Consider the following 13,254-nt stretch of genomic DNA (forward strand, 5'->3'; position numbering starts at 1 on the left):
GAGCTGAAGCTAGGGGCCAAGGAGAAACTCACGACCTTGGTGGAGAAGGCGAGCCTGGATGCCGCAACGATCGAGCGGCTGCACAAGGAGTGGGACGAGCTAATCCAGACCACAGAGAGGCTCCGCTCGTAGCGCGACGCGGCTCATGAGGAGCACGATCAAGCTTTCCGAGAGCGCGACCAAGCCTGTCAAGAGCACGACGATGCGTAGTAGAAGGTCAGCTCCCTCTAGTCCGAGCTCAAAAGGGAGACGAAGCGGAAGCTGGAGGCCAAGAGCGTCTCTGCCGGGCTAGCGGTGGATCTCGCCGAGGTGAGAAGAAACCTTCAGGCGGAGAGTGACGAGCTCGGTATCCTGAGCACTGCCCTTGGAGTGGTCTGCGATGACCTTCAAGTGGTGCAGTCAGAGGGGACCAGCTCGCTCGCCGCCCGTGCTGTTGAGATCACGGCTTGGGTGCACCAGCTCGAGAGAGACGTCCCTTCACGTCGGCGTCAATCAGTCCTTCGTGATTGCTCGTCCCATTATGGAGACAACATCGATATGGAGATAATGAGCCACGGCTATGCGCCCGGCTATGAGGCCCGCGAGCTGGAGGAGATGGAATAGACGGTGGCTCCCCTTTCGCAGAACCTGGTGGGCAAGATTGAAGACATAGTACTCCCCTAGAGGGGCTAGTTAGTTAGATGAATTCGGCCCGTGGAGCCAATAGTTTTGTAATGAACAATTATTTTTTGTCGTTCTTAAACATTTGTCCTTTTCCAGCGGTGAAAAAGGAGTATGATGCGAACTTGTGAAGAACAAGTTTTTATTTCGTATGTAAAACGAGTAGGCGTAACCTAACCCCTTCCGTCGTTGATTCTGTTCAGCTCGAGCCGGTGAAAAAACTTTGATTACACTAGAGAGCTAAAGCGCCGTAGCCGCTGGGCTATAGGTCTTTTAGCAGTCCGCCCAGTTTTACTCATAGTTCGTTTCCACGACTCTTACCTTTCAGGCCTTAACGTAGGAAGAGGTCGGATGCGAGTTTCTGAGTGAGTGAGGCCCGACCCCTTGTCGTTTGCAAGGGTCGGGTGTCACTAAGAAACGAGGAAGCGGATTTTAAAACTAATAAGGAAGAGTACTTTTTATTTTAGAAACATGATTTCGCTGGTCTGAAACTTGGCTGAAACTGACTGAAAACACTGTTCCGACTGAATTGTTGTGAGAGAAAAATACTGTTTCGGCTAAAAAAAGAAACCGAACAAACCGAATATGGGATAAGCCAAACATGGCGTCATAAACTTGGAAAAGAGCTAAGGGTAAAAGTGGACTCCACACAACTCTTTCTAAACTTATTTTCAAAAATGATTTTTTTGGTCCAATCTCTTGTAAATTATTTTTAGATGAAAACTAGAGCAGGTGACTCCCCGCTGTTTTGATTAAAAACAATTTCCAGTTTTTAATACATATACATATACATATATTTTATATGACCATTAAAATATGTTACTAAAAAGGAGCATATATTGTTGATTTTTATAAATATATGATAAAATTCATGGCAATTAAACGGTTATGGTATCAATAAACCAGCCATGGTAATACAATAATAATAATGCAAAGGAGTTTGAAACTAGGGCGTTAAGATGTTATAGATCCAACAAGTTACATCAACTAATTGGATGTCAATCTAACCAGGTTCTCTTGTAACATGGAGTCTACTGACTGATATTACTGAGGAAGATCAGCACTACACCAGGAGGTATCATGCTAAGCATAATCAGTTTTTTGTTTTCAACTAAACAGCCAGCGACTTCTACACAGCTAGGGGAGGCCTATTAAAGGATTTCTTCATCCTCGGTGTGACTCAGTAGTCAGTACACAGGGCCTCCCGGTTGTCACCTTGACCACATAACATGGGCTGATGGATTTGGTAGCGACGATGGGGTCATACAATGTTGCCACTGGCCAAGGTTCTCGCCATTGAAACCCCCGGAAATTGCTTCGGGTGTTTCCTCGACATCCATAGAAGTTACTTCAGTCTCATCAGCCTCCATAGGTACTTCAAAAATCTGTGAGCTTTCTGGCTCAGCAGCAACCCAGTCAGATCTTATAGACACTTGTGGTGGTGTCCATGGAACTAAAGCCAAGCTGTTCCTACGCTCAGGGGATTCACTGTCCATCTCATGATAGTTCGCTTGATTGAAAGCATGGTCTGAAAAGTGAAAACAGCGAAGAAACTCATGAGTTGTTAAAATCCATAACACATATAATTGGAAAAATAGAAGCCAATGAAAAAGCTCAATAAAAAGATAGCAGAACCAAAGAAAATAAAAGGAACAAGATAATCGTTGGCAAGTAAATCATGTTAAAAATCATGACATGGGTCATATTCTGCACAGCAAAGAATGCAGCACAACTACAGCACTAAACAAAGGACACACCAAGCTATCACCCACGCAAATCACAATGTAAGTAGGTGATGTCATGGCTAAAACGTATCACCTCATGCCCCTAGGCCAACAGGCATTTATGCTTCCTGTTATATTCACCAACTAGCTGCATGTCACAACTAAATAGTAGAATCTTTGCTTCGCATATAACTTGCTTAAACTATCAAGAGATAGGTTTGGACATGTCATAGATATAGAAGTTAACAAAAAAATCTAAATAGGTTAGTTTATATTTGCACAAAGGGACACCCAAATACTTAGGTAATGACAAATACCTGTACCCATACAAGTTCTGGATATACAGTAGACACTTAGAAATCTAACGAAATGCAGGATCAAAATAGTAGAGTTTCATAGGAATAGTGAATTTAAATATAAATGACGACTAAAGAAGGTTGGTCACGATGTACTTACTCTTTAGACCACGTATCAAGTCTGAACTCACTATGAATGAAGAGCTTGAGATGCCAGGACCAAATGGTACGGGGTTATCTACTGGTTTGTATAAAACAAGTGCCAAGTCCTCACTAGGCACATGATGTGTTGTTAGACCTTCCATCATGTCTTCCACACTGGGTATGTCAACACCACTATTGATTTTCTCTCCCAGCATCTGGAATGACATGGAAGGAGCAGGTGGTGGTTCTTCCATAATTGGTGGGAGCCCGGGGTCCTATAAATAATAAGCAACATTTCGTTCAGAGAGGCATTACAGATGCAATAAGTATTCTGAATAAAGACTTCCAAGGAAAGTAAAACAACAAAATGACAGAATGCTTACTTATGCACAACAAGAAATGCAGTGCACCATGCATGATGAACCTTGCTTATCTATATGCAGTGGAAAATTGTGACATGTATATGGTTTTTCCTTCTTCACTTGAAGTGATCAAACAGAAAGCAGGGTGCTACTTTGCTAGACAACAGGGCTGTCACAGCAAATGCATAGAAACATATGGAGATGATGCCATAAGAACACCCTGCATATCATCATCGGATAAACCTCGCTACATTTCTACACCAAAGAAGAACTCCAATGGAAGCAACAACAACAAAATCTGGCAATAACAGCATGTAAACAAAACACGCATTCTCATAAACTAGGCTGACCTACGAAAGGGCTACTGATTTGCTGATTGCATACGCTCTTTGGAGAAAGACGTTTTCATTAACTTATTCAGTAGGAAGCTCCTGACAGAGCTGATACTGCTGAGTAAACTAATGGTAGTTAATCAGAAATAGGAAAACGGTACAGAAACTGGACACAGATCTGACAAAACATCTATTGAATCTATTATGCTGAATTGCGTGAAGACGCTTTAATCAAATAGCCACTTATAAAGGCAGGTCATGGACATGACAGCAAGTATAGATAATATCAAGTGCAAGATAATACTTGAAGCAATATCTTCCATTTTTTTTCTTAAAAAAAGAATTTTACTGTATTTGCTAACATGTAACCGCTCCCAAATCCCAATAATCAACCACCCTAGTCAGGCGTCCACCAATCATCACTAATTAAAGGATGAATTCGCAGGCATAGTAGCAGCACAAGATTAGGGCAAAATATTGCGCCAGCAAACCAGATAGGAGCCCCAAATTAATAGAAGCCTAAAAAAAGCCCAAACAGCTCACCAACTCACCAATCTGCGGCTCTTGGCAGCGGGGCCGGAGAGGGAGAAGTCGGAGAGGCCATCCACCACCTGCTCCAGTTCCTTCCTCTTCCCCGCGAACCCCACCATCTTCTCGCCCGAAACGAGAAGGCCCCACCCCCGCGCCGCCAAATCCGGCCACGAACTCTGCAGATTCGGAGATTCCCACAGAACCCCGCTCCGGTCGAGCGAGTGCTGGCTGCTGCTTCCGCTGTCCCCGCCGCGGCTCGCGAGGGCGGCCGGTCGGGGGGTTTGATTCCTTCGCGCGCCGCGGCAGGGGATACTCCTTGGGCGGGGAGGGTTTTCGCGCTTCCGAGTTCGCACGCGCTCCGCTTGTGTTGTGTGTTCGGTGCGGCCGTGCGGGGGGTTCTGCTTCTGCTTGTTTGGTAAAGCTTGCTTGCGCTGGAAGGAAGATGGTTCCAGAAAGGCAAAATTAGGTCATGGACACTTAAAAAAAAAAAGATAGATTTTGCTGTAACGCATAAAAAAAAAACTTGTCTTTGTTCGAGCACATTGAAACTCTTTGATAACTGAGTCACGGACACTACACCTCTTATTATAATCGTTTTTAATAGAAAGGTACGCCTGCCTATTCTCTTGTTTCCTGCTGCCCCGCCCTGCTCCCTCTGTGACTTCCTCGCTGCGCCGCTCCTGCTGCTGCCCCGCCCTGCTCCCTCCGTGACTTCCTCGCTGCGCCGCTCCTGCTGCTGCCCCGCCCTGCTCCCTCCGTGCGGCCGTCTCCTGCTCCCTCCGTCCGGCCGTTTCCTGCTGCTGCCCCGCCCTGCTCCAGGCGCACGGCCGCGTCCTTCGCCAGTGCCCCGAGGCCGGGCCTGTTCCTTCCTGGGCGGCGGTCACGGCGGCGGCGCCCGCTCGTGGCAGGAGATGGAGGAACCTCCTCCATGATTCTTCAACGACATTTTCCCAAAGAACCACGTCGATCTATCATGGGTTCCCGACAGGTAAGATTCTTACGATTTTCCCCTAGGGTTAGGCTAACTGTAGGCTCGATTTTGCAAAGTAAATCGTACCCTTGTTCATCCCATTTATCTTTGTGCCCCTGTATATGTAGGATGGATCCTGTCGATACGGGACCCATGGGGTTTCCCACGGAGAAGAGAGAAGAAGACCTAGTCCAACTAGGATTCTCTACATGTAATCCTACTAGAACTAGTTGGATTAAATCCTACTAGGATCTCTATTTTGTAACCGACTAGGACTCCCGCCTCTCCTAGACTATATAAAGGAGGGCAGGGGACCCTAGATCAGGAGCGACAGACATAACCACAACATACCTCGCAACACAACAAATAGCGCAGGGCGCAATATACTATCCACACCAGACTGGACGTAGGGCGCCGTGACTTTCCGGCGTGCCGAACCAGTATAAATCGTTGTCTCCCTGCGTTTACCATCGAGTTCCTGCAAACGCCGATACCCCTCCGAACAAATCACCGTCCCGGGTACCCCATGACGGGTTGCCGGTGGTAAAACATCGACAGCTGACGCGCCAGGTAGGGGACCTCGGCGCTTTGCGTTCGAGAGCTCAGTGGACCTCAAAATCAAGATTCGTTGCAGCACTCGTCGGCCCTGGTCGACAACTCGCCGTTCTCACGGTCATCATCAGCGTTGTTCGTGGTAATTCGGATTATCACAACAACGATAATCTCCTAGGGAACGCGATGTCTCGTCACGTCTCTCGACTAGCAACAGGACGCCAGAAGTCATGCGGGATGACGACGACCCTATCCTGCTCGAGTTCTAGGCCTCAGCGGCAGTACCGAACAGTATCCGTGCAACCGTCGCCTCCGCGGGTCCAGAGTCTCTGCACAGCACGCCGCAGTCCATCCGAGTCCAATGCATCTCTTAGAAAGCTAGATTTGGATCGGCCAGCATCAACTACGGCAAGAAGTCCTGGCGCTATCCACTTGGATACGAACTCTACTCGGATACGACATGCAAGATAATTCCAAAAATCAACGTATTCATGAAGCTCGAGTGCATGCATATGGGCATCAGGCATACACATACCATTAAGGCATGTCAGATGACGCAAACAAGCTAGCAATCGAAGCTATTTGCATGCACATATGCACCGGATCGTACAAGCAACTGTCTCACACCGCCGAGTTCAACTATTGGATGGTGCCTGACTCTAATAACCGACTAGTTGGCTGCGGTGACCGACTACTCCGCTACTCCGACTACTCTGCTGCGCCGACTACCCCTGTTCCACTACGGCTCCGCATACCTGTTCGATTGCATCAAGCCGTCCAAGCTGTCCGTCTGCTGTTCAGGCTATCCGGCTACTTTAAGATTGTCCGACTACATCGGCGACTACATCAACTCCGTCCGAGTGCACGAGGTTTCGGGTACTCGATGATGGCTTCTGGGTACTTGACGACGGCTTTCCGGGTACTCAGCGATACGTTTCGGATGCTCGACGAGCCAATCAGCTGGCTGATTTACTTCACCAACATCGGCTACTACGACGCGCCGATCACAACTCGGCCATGAACCAAGCTAAGTGACGCTTTTAATTTTTAAAATACATTTCGGATATTATTCGTATGCCTCTGTGGCCATATCACCTCCCCTTAACGGCTGTTAATTTACTCGGATAGTAAGCCTTAATTCGTGAAGCTTGTTTTCTCGATTGGATGGTCACGTTAATGAACCTCTGAACCATACGGATGGTCACGTCAAAGAACCTCTGAACCATACGGGTGGTCACGTCAATGAACCTCTGAACCATACGCGAGATTCAAGTGCTTAAACGTAACAGGCTACTACCCAGAAAATTAACCGACCTAGCAAGGGAAGACACAAAAAATCATCATGCGAGCAAACATAGTGCTCTAGGTCTTCTCTTAACGGTCGCCGAATTCCTTAGGTAGAACACGTCTTAATCCGTGAAGCTTGTCTACTCGCATGGACGGTCACGAACCAAGTGCCTGGCTCACATGGTCACGTCATGAACCTCTGAACCATACGCCAGAGATTCAAGTGCTTAAACGTAACAGGACACTACCTGAGGAATTTGCATGGCCTAGCAAGAGCAAGACGCAAAAAGTTTATATGCATTTCATAATGCAGGGGCTCGCCCCTGATTGATTATTCAAATATGGGACATGCTCCCCACTTCATATCCGGAATGTCATTTACAACATATTTTTATGTTTAACATGCAGGGGAGCTACATCGGTACCATGAGATTAGGAAAACACGCTCCTGAGAGCTAGTCCAGAAACAACCCAGATTGATCAGAAAACAACCCGGATGAGGTACATACAAATTCAGAAAGAACCTAGACGAAGCGCAAACAACCCCGAAGAGGTGCTGCAAGTACCAAGACAAATTCAGAAAGAACCCGGATTGATCAGAAAACAACCCGGATGAGGTACATACAAGTTCAGAAAGAACCTGGACGAAGCGCAAACAACCCCGAAGAGGTGCTGCAAGTACCAAGACAAATTCAGAAAGAACCCGGATTGATCAGAAAACAACCCGGATGAGGTACATACAAGTTTAAAAAGGACCTGGACGAAGTGCAAACAACCTGGAAGAGGTGCGGCAAGAACCAAGACAAGATCAGAAAGAACCCGGATGAATCAAAAATAACCTGGAAGAACATTTCAGAAAGAACCCGGATTGATAAAAAAAACAACCCGGATGAGGTACATACAAATTCAGAAAGAACCTGGACGAAGTGCAAACAACCTGGAAGTGGGACATCAAGAACCAGAGAAGTCTAGAAACGACCTCGTTGAATAAAAAACAACTCGAAAGAGCATCACGGCTTAGTCAAAACACTAAGCTCGGGGGCTCGGCATTCGCTTCAACTACGCTCAGGGGCTCGAATTCAAGGATGAAAGACCAAGAATACAAGTACTCAAGACTACAACAAAAACAACACATCAAGACCCTTCATCCGATTTCTATTCTAAAGAAAAGTACTCGGAGAAGGCTCGGGGGCTGCGGGATACATAACCCCAAAAATTTTTTTGAAGACAAGAATCTGGACCCTCCAACTTTTGCAAGCAAAAGCAAGAGGCTCGGGGGCTACACTCAGTGAGTGCAATTTTTACGAAAAATTGCACCCACCGAAAAAGAACTCGGAGCAACCAAAAAGACTAAAGGGACCCTCTGGCTTCTTGTCCCAACAAGAGGCTCGGAGGCTATACTCACTGAGTGCACTTTTATCCAAAAGTGCACATCAGCCGAAGAAAAGACAAAGAAGACCATCTCAAGGTTTCACTTCAAGAAGAACCTCGAACGGATTTACAACAACTCAACGAAGACCAAGAAGAACAAGAAGGCTTCCGAAGCTCATCCATGAGATGCTCGGGGGCTTGTCGATACGGGACCCATGGGGTTTCCCACGGAGAAGAGAGAAGAAGACCTAGTCCAACTAGGATTCCCTACATGTAATCCTACTAGAACTAGTTGGATTAAATCCTACTAAGATCTCTACTTTGTAACCGACTAGGACTCCTGCCTCTTCTAGACTATATAAAGGAGGATAGGGGACCCTAGATCAGGAGCGACAGACATAACCACAACATACCTCGCAACACAACAAATAGTGCAGGGCGCAATATACTATCCACACCAGACTGGACGTAGAGCGCCGTGACTTTCCGGCGTGCCGAACCAGTATAAATCGTTGTCTCCCTGCATTTACCATCGAGTTCCTACAAACGTCGATACCCCTCTGAACAAATCACCGTCCCGGGTACCCCGTGACGGGTTGCCGGTGGTAAAACATCGACAGATCCCAATTCGTCCTACAGGCTTACTGTTCGAGTAGGCGCTTATGTCAAATTAACTGATGATGATGGTTGCAAATATTGCAAGGCATGTAACATTCCAAAGATTTTAGACAGGGATAGCACAAACTGGAATGATTTGCTTCTTGAATTTGCTACAGAAATTAAGCTAGGCTCAAAACAAAAACTGCGTGTCACCTATTGGGATAATATGAGTCGTAGCTATAGAGAAATTGATTCTAACCAGAAATTGCTTCATGCAATTGACATGTATTGGGATATAAGGAGGCTTTCCGTGCAAGTGCGTGTTATAAGAAAAGACGACGAGGATCACATACATGATATTGGCCGGCTGGAGAGCATGCCTTGTGTTTTGCAGGGAAGCACTGATGCCCCAGCCAACCAAACTATTGCACAACCTTCACTTGAAACTGACTCATCTCTTGTAGAGCCACCAATTCAGCAAATTACTGAAGTGGCTTGGGTGGATGTTGACGTAGAGTACGTTGGTCTGAATGATGAGGATCCAATTTCTGATTTATTAGAGCCTGAACCAGATAGTGATGTAGACTATGCTGGTTTGGAGGATGAATTAGTTGTTGAGGATGCATGGGGTTGTAAGTCAATTATCCATGCAACTGACTTGGAGAATCCAAAAATAGAAGTTGGTGTAACTTTTGGGGATGGTGATACTTTCAAGAAAGCTATTAGGCAATATGCAATAAAAGGTGAATATGAAATTGTAGCTCCCTATTCTGAGGCAACAAGGTATAGAGGCTATTGCAAAGCTGAACGGTGCAGGTGGCGTATACATGCTTCACAATTGCAGGATGGAAGGACTTGGGAGGTACTTGTTCTTTTTCCAGATTTTTTATACTAATTTTTTTACTGTATGTTTGTATTGAATTTAATTTTTGCTTGTTTCAGATAAAGAAGATGCCTTATGAACACACTTGTCAAAGCACAGGAAAAGTTGAGAAGAACTGCATGGCAACAAATCAGTGGGTCAAGGATCGGGTTCTGGATTGGCTTGCAAAGGACAATAAAATTGGGCCTAAAGAATTAAAGAAAAGGCTAGAGGAGCAGTATCATCTGAAGTTGTCATACTAGGTAGTTTGGGATGAAAGAAATAAGGCTTTGGAGCAACTCAAAGGGAAGTGGGATGATAGTTTTGAGTGTATTTTCAGTTTCAAGGCAGAGGTGGAGAAGACCAATCCTGGCAGTTTGGTAGACATTGAATATGAGAAAGTTGGGAAGAAGATGAGGTTCACTAGAATGTTTGTTGCATTGAAGTCTTGTGTGGATGGATTTCTAAATGGCTGCAGGCCTTTTCTTGGTGTGGACTCCACTCATTTGACTGGGAAATGGAAGGGTCAACTTGCATCTGCTACTGCTATTGATGGAAACAATTGGATGTTTCCAGTGTGTCATGGTGTGTTTGGATCAGAGACAACTGACAATTGGGAATGGTTTTTAGCAGACTTCATCAAGCTATTGGATCACCTCTAGGGCTAGTGATATCAACTGACGCAGGCAAAGGAATTGATTCAGCTGTTACTAAAGTCTTCAAGAATTGGGTTGAGCATAGAGAGTGCATGAGACACTTAGTTGCAAACTTCCAAAAGCGATTTTAGGGTGAAGTCTTTGAGAAGCACTTGTGGCCAGCATGTAGAGCTTATCAAAGACACAGGTTTGAAGAGCACTACAATCTAATGTATGAAGCATGTCCTGAAGCCATGAAGTGGATACATAATACTCATAAGCACCTTTGGACACGACACTTGTTCTCTGAAGCAAGCAAGTGTGACTATGTCACAAATAACATTGCTGAAACATTCAACAGCTGGGTTACAGATGAGAAATCCCTTCATGTAGTTGATCTTATGGATAGGATAAGACAGATGGAAATGGACAAAATGTTCTTGAGAAGAAAAATTGCAAGAAAGCTTGAAGGCAAGATCCTACCTAAAGTCATGAAGGTACTCAATACAAGAAGCAGGGGGCTCAAATATGTGTGGAGGTATTCACACAAAGATGGTGGTACTGAGACTGAAATTTTAGGTGAAGTTGAAGGTGTTATAAGGGATCTAGTTCATTGGAGGCATACTGTTGATCTTAAAGAGAGGACATGCACATGTAGGCTCTGGCAAGTTACTGGTCTACCATGTTCACACGCCCTCTGTATTATCACCTCATTTCGAGGTTATAATATAGAAGACTATGTTCATGAGTACTATTCTGTGGCAAAGTTCAAGAAAGCCTATGAAAAGTCTGTGAAGCCAATGACAAATAGGAAACAATGGCCTAAGATGGACCCTAGATTCAAATTGTGGCCTCCAATTCTGAAAAGGGCAGCCGGTAGACCAAGGGAGAGAAGGTACAAATCAGTTGCAGAAGGTGGCACTGGAAAGAGATCCACAAGATGCAAAAGGTGCAGACAGCTTAGCCACATGGAAAAAACATGCAATGAATATGTTTATGAATCTGATGCACCACCACCTGCCCCTCCAAAGCCAAAAAGAAAGAGAGCCAAGAAAAATGTCACAGTAGTGCCATCTAGTAGTGCTACTAATCCAATACAGGAACAACCATCACTTGATGAACCATTGTAAGCTTTCAACTCAAACTTGAAACATATCTTACATAGCAGACCACTAACATGCATATCTAAACAATTTACAGTGCTACACCACCAAGAACTATCACTTCTGTTTCTACACCAAGCCCTATGACAAGAAGGTACAAATGCAACTTCCAAAATTTTACCATATTGTATTACTTCTTACTGGATTTGACTTTTTCTCTCCATTTAGTATGTAAGGAGGTTGCTGCAGCAAAATCCATCTACACCAACTAGAGCTATCACTCCTGTGCAAACACCTAGCCCTATGACAAGGAGGTATAAGTCCTCCAATTATGTTTTCCTGGTTGTTATCTTTCTTTAAAATAATTGTTGATATGCTTCTATATCCATTTCAACCGAAAAAGGTTGCTGGAATTTGAAGGCTCCATAGAGCCTGTTGCATGTGAAGCACTATCTCCAGTAGCCTTCATGGAGAAGGGAAAGGCAAAGAAGTTGAAGGTTGTCAGGTCTAAGAAAGAGTAGGGAGTGCCGGATCAGTAGCATGTATGGTTTTGGTAGCATCAAGATAGCCAAATGTGGCTCGAATCTATGATTTTCTTTTGCTAAACCTGCTAAATCATTCCCCTTTGTTAAACCATGTCATTAGGGTCTATACTGTAGCCAAATGTGTCTGAACCTGCTATTTGTATTCGTGTACTGCTTGCTGAATGGTGAAGAACATACTATCATCATGTCCTTTTATCTATCAGAAATGTTCATTTGAAGGAGCAGGGGTATACTTGTCTTTTATAAATGTATTGATAACAGTTTGATGAGGATATGTTATAATATGTGTTATAGTGTCTAGCACCCAATTGTCATAGAGTTTTAGTGTGTTTGGGCAAAGACATGTTTTTTTAGTGTGTTGTGGCAAAGACCACCTTTTCTTAGTGTCCAACACCTAATTATGCCTTCCAGAAAAACGCGGTGGCCTTGGCCCTTGAGCCCTTGGTCGCTTGCAGGTGGGGTCGGATTTGCCTCCCTGTTTTGAGGGATGGCTCGGTGGCAAAATCACGGAGTAGTGCAGTACTGACGTTTCACCGTACACAAATTGACAACTTTGATTGATCTGATCTGACTTTGCTGCCTGATCGGTCCGGGTGGCTGCGTAGATTATTTACTGCTAACTAATTTAATATGAAAAAAAATATTATTTTAATTTATAATCCACGACGAACAAGCAAACATACTTTAAAATTTAGTTATTTTAATTGAAAACATTAAAATTGTGATTCCTTAAAAACGTCATCTAAAGATGGCTCAATTTAGTTATTTATCATAGAATTTATTTGGCGGAAGGTTATTTTTTCTGTTTTTTTATCAAACACATACGTATTCGTGAAATGTCAACTTTGCCTTTCTAATGAAAACTATAGAATTCTAAAGTCAAACTGAGCGGCCTTTGCAGGGAGCAACTTTGTTTAGTACCAGGAGAAAGCAACAGCATGTTTGTTTGGCTGTGGCTTGTCGTAAACGATCGTAAATTTTCAGCTAGAATAATATTTTTCTCTCACACAAACCAGCCAACAGTACTTCTTCACGAATCAGCAACGATACAAACCAGCCAACCGAACAGACCTAATATAAGGTACAAGAAGAAAATGAGCGCATCAACATATTTCCGTACCTACTCGTGTTGCTAATAGCTAGCAACTGCTCTCTTCAATTCAGATTATAATATATTTTGTCTTTTTTCTCGTAGATATATATTGTGTCTAAATACATATTAAACAATATATCTAGAAAAAATAACAACCTGACAAATAATTTGAAACGGAGGGGCAGGA

The 13,254-nt window shown here is 44.4% G+C and overlaps 2 protein-coding genes and 1 pseudogene across 2 annotated transcripts; 2 read left to right on the top strand and 1 right to left on the bottom strand.

The window, feature by feature from the left end:
* Positions 1 to 1,596: 1,596 nt before the first annotated feature.
* Positions 1,597 to 4,506, bottom strand: LOC136475672 (uncharacterized). The gene is made up of 3 exons (XM_066473255.1): positions 4,070 to 4,506; positions 2,841 to 3,099; positions 1,597 to 2,188 (listed from the first exon to the last, which is right to left on the bottom strand). Exons 1-3 carry the CDS (start codon positions 4,166 to 4,168, stop codon positions 1,872 to 1,874), a joined length of 675 nt encoding a protein of 224 aa, XP_066329352.1. The 5' UTR covers positions 4,169 to 4,506; the 3' UTR covers positions 1,597 to 1,871.
* A 4,549-nt stretch (positions 4,507 to 9,055) lies between these two features.
* LOC136468536 (uncharacterized) lies at positions 9,056 to 10,478 on the top strand (annotated as a pseudogene).
* Positions 10,479 to 10,580: 102 nt separating this feature from the next.
* On the top strand, positions 10,581 to 11,950 carry LOC136468537 (uncharacterized). Its single transcript, XM_066467072.1, has 2 exons — positions 10,581 to 11,452; positions 11,833 to 11,950. Exons 1-2 carry the CDS (start codon positions 10,581 to 10,583, stop codon positions 11,948 to 11,950), a joined length of 990 nt encoding a protein of 329 aa, XP_066323169.1.
* The last annotated feature ends 1,304 nt before the right edge of the window (positions 11,951 to 13,254 follow it).

Source organism: Miscanthus floridulus, chromosome 8, assembly GCF_019320115.1.
Source record: "Miscanthus floridulus cultivar M001 chromosome 8, ASM1932011v1, whole genome shotgun sequence".
Lineage (NCBI taxonomy): Eukaryota > Viridiplantae > Streptophyta > Magnoliopsida > Poales > Poaceae > Miscanthus > Miscanthus floridulus.

Excerpts from the sequence above, each read along its gene's own strand:
- LOC136475672 (XM_066473255.1), bottom strand. The coding sequence starts at position 4,168 with ATGGTGGGGTTCGCGGGGAAGAGGAAGGAACTGGAGCAGGTGGTGGAT. Across the intron at positions 3,100-4,069 it reads CTGCCAAGAGCCGCAGATTG|GACCCCGGGCTCCCACCAAT; the intron begins GTGAGTTGGTGA and ends TATTATTTATAG. Across the intron at positions 2,189-2,840 it reads CTTGATACGTGGTCTAAAGA|ACCATGCTTTCAATCAAGCG; the intron begins GTAAGTACATCG and ends TTCACTTTTCAG.
- LOC136468537 (XM_066467072.1), top strand. The coding sequence starts at position 10,581 with ATGAAGTGGATACATAATACTCATAAGCACCTTTGGACACGACACTTG. Across the intron at positions 11,453-11,832 it reads CCATCACTTGATGAACCATT|GTTGCTGGAATTTGAAGGCT; the intron begins GTAAGCTTTCAA and ends CAACCGAAAAAG.